The sequence below is a fragment of the Cystoisospora suis genome (assembly GCF_002600585.1).
Source record: "Cystoisospora suis strain Wien I chromosome Unknown contig_4504, whole genome shotgun sequence".
Classification (NCBI taxonomy): domain Eukaryota; phylum Apicomplexa; class Conoidasida; order Eucoccidiorida; family Sarcocystidae; genus Cystoisospora; species Cystoisospora suis.
This window is the reverse complement of record NW_027157296.1, coordinates 4,794-13,114: the sequence shown is the minus strand read 5'-3', so window position 1 is coordinate 13,114 and position 8,321 is coordinate 4,794. Positions and strand designations below refer to the sequence as shown.

Below are 8,321 nucleotides of genomic sequence, written 5' to 3'. Positions count from 1 at the left end.
TCATTGGCTTGTACGTACATCGGCTTTCTCTGCTGTGTCTGTAGCCGTATGCAAGCGGCACACCTGTACGAAGGTTGTCAGCGATGGGGGTGTAGCTGTCTTATGAAACGAACAAAAACCGTGAGGAACGGGGCGCGAATGTCGTAGAAGTATTTGTGCTTGCGCGTGCGTTCCGGTGTCTAATCGTGTAGGCACAGTTGTGCTAAGAGGCAGGAGAGAGTCGCAAGAAACAGTTATCCGAATTGACCACGGTCGGCGCCTACTCGTCTCCGTGGGGTTCGCTATGCTCCGGCAGTGAGCTGACTTGGTAGTTTAGATTGGTACATGTTCATAGTGCTGTTTTGTATTCTTGTGTCTTTTCTTTCCAGTTTCCTTCCCAACTTTGACTTCCTGGCGAAAGTCCTTCGGTCCCAGATAGATCTGAACACTGAACGAGGGTCATCGACATCGCCCTCTTTACGAGATGGCGCCACGTCTACGGCCACCACGACGTTATCTTCCCAGTGTGTGGTGCCCGGATCCTCGCCCTCATCCTCGTCTACCTGCTCTTCGTCAGTACCGAGATTCCCTCCTGCACCAGAAGAGCTTAGAAGTGCCTACAGCAAAAGTACACTTACCACCAACGCGGCCTTCAGTAATAAGAACAATAGTCTTCTATCGTCCTCTCCTTCCCCGTGTGGCAGTAGTGCATCGTCGTTGTCCTCATCATCGGAGGTATCGTTCCCGGGCAAATATCCCATATACCCTATGAACAACGAAGTGACGAAAGAAGAGGCCAAGGCGATGAACCTTTTTCATCAGCAGCAGAGTCCCATGCCTGAAGCCAATGGAGCAGTTAACAGGAGTGACAATCGGCCCGATGTATCAGTCTTCCTACCGTCTCTCCGGAATTTCCTGAAAGGAGGTAGTCACAGTATCGAAGTGCAGCAACACCCGCAAAACAGACTCCATGAACGCTCCCAGCCTGGTCCTCTTCCGGATGTAGATGAAAGCGCTTCGATTATGAAGGCAGTGTCTTTATTTCAAGGACTGTATGAGGCGTCTTCGAATATCACATCATCGATGATGACACGTGCTTCTCCCGTGGTGTCTCAGAGACCTCCAGCGTGGCCTCGTCCACCGCCAGCAAGTCCAGCGCATAGCCAGTATTTCAGTCCTGTCTCTCACTCACTCGGAGATAGCAATTGCAGTGGCATAGGTAGTTTCGGAGGGGGAAGTGCTGGTGATGGTGCTGGGAGTGATATGACGTGTGAAAACGGTGGGGGACGCGGAACACCACTACGGAAGACACGAAGAGGTAAGAGGGGAGGGAGAAAGAAGAGAGGAGGGGGCAGTCTTTATCCTCATGGCTTCATTGATGATGAAACCCAGGCATCACAACTTACCGGAGGAGATGATAGAGATGACTGCGGGATTGACCATTTTCCACAGGATGATAATAATCACGCATTAGTTCCCTCGAACAGTTCGCCAGTACCCGCGTCGGGTCCCGGTTTCCATGGAGACGAGAGGGAAGGTGATGGCCGTAACAGTGTCATGACAGCAGCGCTGTGGGGAGGGAGGGAAGGGCTGGATCGACAGCATATTCACTCCCAGGTACCTGGCCACAACACTGTGGATTTAGAGCGAGCTTTACGCGCGGCCGTAACCCCAGCAGCACTGGTGGCAAAGGGGATTTCCGAGCTGTCAGCTCAGGACACAAGAAGTGTTGATACTAATGCATGGTACGCAGTGGCGTCGCAGCTCGCTTCTTCTGTACTCCAGCAGCAGAAACACACTCAGAACACAATACCGACGATGGCAACGTCTGCTGTCGGGGGGGGGGTGGACGCAGCAGGATCAAAGAGAGAAGATGGTTAAAGTGCGGGTGTTCGTAGTCCGAGTACTACGACTGGGGTGGCAGGTGTGCCCTCCGTAGTCGGTTGTCCTTCTCCCCTCTTACCGCCTATCTCTTCTCTCTCACAAGGGAGGGAGACAGCGAGAAACGGGAGGGGTTTTGTGAGTGGGGAGGGTGGAACGGGCGTCGATGACGAGGTAGCTAATCTGTGGAATCTTCTCGGATCTGGCAGAGGGTTTGTGGGTACACCACAGGGCAAAGACAGTAGTACTAGTAGCTTTCAGGAGATTTCGGCTTCCCCCTTTACTAATAATCTTAGCAGTCATCATATGGTCGATGACATAACACGGAAATTTCCTGGGATGTGCCGCGATGAAATCTTTTCTTTAGCTTCACTGCTAGTAAGAGCTGCTGATAACTCCTCCGGGAACAGGGGGAATGATATGGGAGGCCACCCACAGGGTGCTATCCCTAGTGGGCGAGAATAACGCGGGGATGTGAGGGAAGCCGCACACAGAACGTGACGCAATTCGTTCCTGAAAGGTCTCTGTTTGGTACAACCGACCGACAGCGATGGAGGCCGATACCCTGCTGCTTTTTTGTGCCTGGCTGTGATTCACATCAATGACCGGTGTGTGTTCTCGTTCAGTTTGTGATGAAAAACGGCAGATCTGCGTTTGCGTCCCTTGCCGTCTGCCGAGGCCAGCAATCCGTCTGCAAGGCAGGGGTTGTGAGAGACAGCGAAGCTCACTTAGGACGTGGAAGGATCTTGGGGTAGTACTTTTTTTGTGTCGCGCCCCCCAGTTTCGCGTGTAAGGGCGGGATTGAATTTGACGTCGCAGGCCCACTTTTGTGTGTAAGGGTGGGATCGCATTTGACGTTGCAGGCCACTTCATGCGCGTGTTGCTCTTCTGTCAAAACGTACACGGGAAGGTCTCTTTCCTTTTCGGAGAGACACGGTTGTAGGAGTGTCGATGCCAAGGATATCTCCCCCTCGTGTCTACGGGCGATGGCGCGGAGGACCAGACGTAGGAAGCTGTCGGACACTTAGCGATGCGCCTGGAATGAGGAATCGTGTTGCCCACTAGTTCGGGGGGGGTAGAGGGCGGGAAAGTAGGTTTCAGGAGACTGGGGCAAGAGAGAGAACGTTTCATTGAAGTTTTGGTGTGGTGCTGATGACACACACTAGCGTTCTGTTCCCTTTGCAGTGAAGAAGAGAGAGGAAGCTCTCTTGGCGACCAACACCCACCGGGGGTAGCCGCAGGTTTTTCTCTGTTCTTTCGGTACCCAAGAGCGGACGGGGCGTCGCGACAGCCTCCTAGGAGATATGTACTGTTCAGAGGGTAGTCTCGTTTTCAGTGGTCAACGGGCCGTCGGAGTAGATGAGATGTGACGCCGTATGCTGTTGTTTTTGCGGCTCTCATCAGTCCTGTCGGTAACCAGCGGATTATACTTTCTTTTCGGATATGATATGACGAATGTGAAGGTGTTTCGTTAGCTTGAAAGTGAAACCCAGGGCAGCGTGGCTGGAGACTTCACTTGTCTTAGCAGTGATCGCGAGCAACCTTAGCTTGAGGGGCTGGAAAGAATGTCAGTGATGTTGGTAATCCTAGGAAAATGACGACGACTGCATACAGTTACCGGAAATTTGATGATCATGTTGTCGTCCTAGGAACCGTGACGACTGCATGCAGCTGCTGGGAAACTGGTGATGTTGGTAGTTCTAGGAAATTCACTGCTAGCGGAGTGCGGTTGTTGTCGGCATGTCCTTATGAGGACGAGAACAGAGCCGGGAACGATAAGAAGTGTGACACCTCGCATCCGTCTTCAGTGGGGGGCTGTCGTCTCCCGGGGGTTTTGTATTCTTCGTGCGCGGCTCTCCATGTTGTCTGATTGTACGATCAGTCCTACCCTTTCCAGTTCTCAGTAAGGGTAGCCAGGGTATCACGAGACTATTTCCCCTCGACAGTAAAGGAGGGGTGCTGCTTGTGTCGCACCCCACAAGAAGACAGTTTGAGAGGTCAAGGCCACCCCGGGGGATCCTCGGCGAACCATCTGTCGCTGCTGCAGTACGTCTGTTGTTGGCTTGCCTGTGTGTGACAGTAAGACGAGTGCCGACTGAGAACTAACTCATCACTAGTCGCGCTCTTGATATCTTTTTTGTTTTTCCTGTATTCTCATAGCAGGTGTCCCAAAGCCTAAGTCGAGCTGGATGAAATTCAAACAAATGTGCGACGTTTTTTTCAGCGAGTTCATGTATAATTTCGGTAGTGGTCGAGAACATTCTTTCGCTTGCCGAACAGGCGTGTACATCATCATATGTATGTGACCATCATTCACCAATATGCATTCGCTGGAAACACGAGTTTCTTTCTGTACGTTTGTTTCTCGCGGCAGAGGAGCGCGGGGAGGAGACCGGAAGCGTCCAGTCGTAGACAGACGGCACCATGTATGTTTCTCCAGCGTGCGCAGTCGTTCATCGTCCATCGGTGTGACGAGTTGGAAGAAGAGTCTTGCCTAGGTGATGTGACGAACCGTCACTCAAGCAGACCGAGGACATAAGTTCAGATAATTTCTGTTGTCTGTCTGTCTGTATGTATATATAGGCATGTATATGCATATATAATCAAGGAGGGCGATGAAAGGTCGGAGTGAAACAGCCCTTCATCAGTTTCTGTCGTCTGTTCTGTTGTAAGGGAAGGCTACACGAATCAGGGAAATACGGGTGTATTTTGAGCTCGTTTGTCGTCTTAGTGAGATCAGCCGAAACATTTTATTGAGGAATAAAGGGACTCCTTGGTGTTCATTACGACGCAGGAAGTCGCCCAAGTGGTAATCGTGTGTGATATGCGGGCAACGTACACACAATGTAGCTGAAACAATTAAGCGGGAGAAGACAAGACCTCTGTTGTTTCTTTCATTCTTCTCACTCAGGCGGGCCGGTCGAGAGGGGTTGCATGCAGATTTTGCGTTTGGCGGGCAAGCCAGGGTCATTCATATACCGTCATTAGGGTCTAGGGTCTGAACCCTAAGCAGGCGTCTGTTCTCGTCCGTGTTTCTCGCCTCGTGACGGGAACGAAAGAGATAGACGTGTATGCGATGAAAGTGTTGAGAAACTTACTTGTGCTAGCGGTGCCATATGTACAGTCAACATTCCGAAAATTGAAGACAGAGGCCACAAGCGCCCCATAGGTGAACACCTTGGTGGCGTCATCGTTACCATCAGTTTGATGAAACTTCCGAAAAACATCCTGTCAAATTTTGAATTGTTCTAAGCGTGAGACCCTTCCTTGGTCCTTTATCTTGTGGAGGGCAAGATCACAGTCGTAACAGTAGCAATAGCAATAAACATTTCATCCAAGTGAAACAAGTCCAGACTTTTTTCCCCGCTGTCCTAAACTTATCCGCGAGCGCAGTGAAGTCCCTCTCGGGGGCCCCTGGTGCGTTCATGCTGATTCGTATTGTCCTCCGCTGTTGGTCGGTGACGCGGTGAAACTTTCGTTTTTGTCGTGAGTTTGTCACCGTATCTCGGGATTAGTGCGCTATTTATGTAGCTACATAAACAGATCCGCAGGTTGGACGTGTATGTACCGATCCACGTGTACAGATGTCAGTGCATGCGATGTGAATCAGCCGCCAGTGCAGTGTTACTTATTGTTCCTCCATGACGAGAACGGAGCCTGGTGGAGGGGCAGAGAGAGAGAACGAGGGTACCTCGATCATCGCACGCGCTTCCTTTTCCCCTCTCCCGGCAAACGGTGACTTGGTCGCTGCGCGGATGGAAATTGTTACAGTAGACTGCGTGAGGAGATGAGGCGGCGAAAGAGGAGTCGTGTAGTGTAACTGTCCTTTGTGGCGAAGTGGAATGCTGGTTTTTTCACCAGGATATGCGAGAAGCTTACTCAACTACGTAGAGTTGGACTCTCATTGGATGCTGTGCACGGCTTTCGCTTTCAGGTGTTCTTCGTTATCAGTAGTGTGGCCCTACCACAGTCTGCTTCAGCGAGGGGACAAACATAGTGCCGCGGATACTCTTACGTTGTGGGTGGATAAAGTAGAGGGTTGAGGGATAAGAGAGGTAGAGGGTCTTTCTCGGGAGAAGAAGCTGAAGACTGCGAATGATGTCAATGCAATCTGAAAAGTTTCGGCCACATTCGTGTGTCGTCTTTCAGGCCGACTACAACGCTTGTACACTCATCGGGACGGTGGAATCTCTTTATCTGTGCCTGCTCTCATCTATTCGTGACTGACCGAGTGATGAGTGTCCGACTCTCCCCGAATCCTGAATCGCGCGGTCAGTAAACAAGTCTGCCTGCCGTACACAGCAGAGATGGTGATGGTGCACTCCCGCTTTTTCGTTGGTCTTCTCGTGGTGCTAGGTGTTCAAAGCATGATCGCTACGTCTCGAGGGCAGCCCGGTCATGAGAGGGCGCGAGTACAGCTGCCAAGTGTAAACGGGGCCAATGTCATTTGTAGGAGGTCGTGGGGAAGTGGAGAGGGACAAAGAGTGAGCCGGAGTCGAGGCGCGAGAGTGAACAACCGAACACGCGTAGTTCTAAACGCTTTTGGCTTGAACCTGGTGGTGGGGTGATGATTTTTCTCAGTCCTTTTTACGCTTTCTTGCTCTGGCGCAGTGGGTGATTAGCAAAGCTAGTTTTCTCGTACCGAAGTGGCTGTGTATACATGTCACAGCGTGGTGTTCCCTGACCCGCTACAGTGAATGAGGGGAAACGAGAGACCCCACTGACGAGTTACGTGTAACAAACCACTATGAGCTACTCATGCTGTAGAGTGGTGGGTTGTGGTGTGTGGTCGGCGACTGACGCCTGTCCGTTATGCATTTTCAAGTTCCACTTCACGCCTCGCGCCTATGTATTTGTCTATCTCCCTGTCTCTATATACGTGTGTATACACATACAGGGGTGGGGGGGAAGTGCAGACAGGGCAAACAGCTGTGTCTTGTGTTGTTGGATAGCATCGGTGCGGAGGTGTCAGAGTTGTTCTTCCCTTCGTGCATCGTAGGGATTGTACGTACTTCTTGTTGGTTCGGTGCTTGCATTCACTGGTGTGGTGACGGTCAGCGTTTTTACGTGCGATGTTGATACGGGTCAGTCTGCATGTAACAAGCAGGACATATTAGTGTACATCCATCGTGTGTTTTTCTGTAGAAGGGGGTGGACAGTTAAAAGTACACACCTGTACGGCCGCAGTGACATGTAGCCGTCATTGGTGCCGCCTCAACCTCGCACCGCGCCCACGCGTACAGTGTCCTGGATGGTAGACTGCGGTACTGGCATGAAAGACAACATCTCCACAACTGTATTTCTCATGTGCACTTGTGTTCACTTCGCGCGGCTTTAATTATTGATATCGTGATAGTAACCTCCCCAAAACTGTCGACGAGCTGTTGTCTTCAGCCTCGTATCTTATCTAGATATATAGGGCACGGTCCACGCACGCACCGGAACGAAGACTTTGAGACCCGATCAGTCGAGGCGGGTTGCCTTGAGAGAGACAAATGACGGGAAACTCTTGTCTGGATAGTGAAGCGGAAGAAAAAGAAAAAGGAGATTTTGTCTGGCCAGCGGATTTAGCGTTTCTTTCTTCGTGCTTTATCTATCTACATCTCACCATTATTTTATAATCAGTTTCCAGTTTGGAGTACTCCTAATAGGTGGAGAGGAATTTGTTGGGGTTCTCTTGCGTTCGCTGTCTTGGAAGAGAGAACCCGAAATAGTAGCTCTCTAGCTAGCCATGCGTTAGCCGAGCCTCTTCTTCTCCCAGCTAGGTAGCTAGTTGAAGTGGTGGTGTGTGGTGTCTTGTCTTCTTTTTGTTGGCCTTTTGTTTTTGCGCTTTTTTTTTCATGCTTAACACAAGAATATGATTCATATTAACAGTCATCATTCAGATCGTCTTTGAAGCGCACGGTACAGAAAAGTAACAAGACAGATAAAGACAGCCACTTTTATGTAGCGGTCAATCCTTACAATATTCCACTAGCAGTATCCGTACTGTCATCGTCGGAGAAATATAACGATCGGAGCTTCTTGCCGGTCTGAAGTGGCGTGATGTGTGTTGACCTCGTTGTAGTGTGCCATTTCTTCAGTAAGAGTTCGTAGACAGTTGGTCAAGCCTCAGTGCTCCTTTGAGCTTGGTTCCTTTGAATCTGTGGTGTTTCCTCAAGAAGAGGGAATCGTCATACCTAGCCTTGTATCTGGTTTTCACTTGGCCGATTGTTTTCTCCTGCGCATACTTGTCTGCCTCCGAGCAGATGCTGTTGTTATTTCCCGGTGTGACTTCGCGGCTCATTTGAATGTGGAGAAAGGGAAGGCGATTGTGCCAGGTGTTAGCCATTCATTTTCTGGCTTGGTTGGTGATCACCGCAGAGAACCTAATTGCCCTTTCTTTTATAAGAAGCACATATGCATAGACACCTACATACACTCAAGGACAAGGTCGAAGGCGGAATATAGATGGTGATGGG

At 50.6% G+C, this 8,321-nt stretch overlaps 1 protein-coding gene across 1 annotated transcript; it reads left to right on the top strand.

Moving 5' to 3' along the window:
* Positions 1–123: 123 nt before the first annotated feature.
* Positions 124–8,321, top strand: CSUI_008168 (uncharacterized protein). Its single transcript, XM_068068304.1, has one exon. The coding sequence runs from the start codon at positions 325–327 to the stop codon at positions 1,858–1,860; it is 1,536 nt and encodes a 511-aa protein (XP_067919721.1). The 5' UTR covers positions 124–324; the 3' UTR covers positions 1,861–8,321.

Excerpts from the sequence above, each read along its gene's own strand:
- CSUI_008168 (XM_068068304.1), top strand. The coding sequence starts at position 325 with ATGTTCATAGTGCTGTTTTGTATTCTTGTGTCTTTTCTTTCCAGTTTC.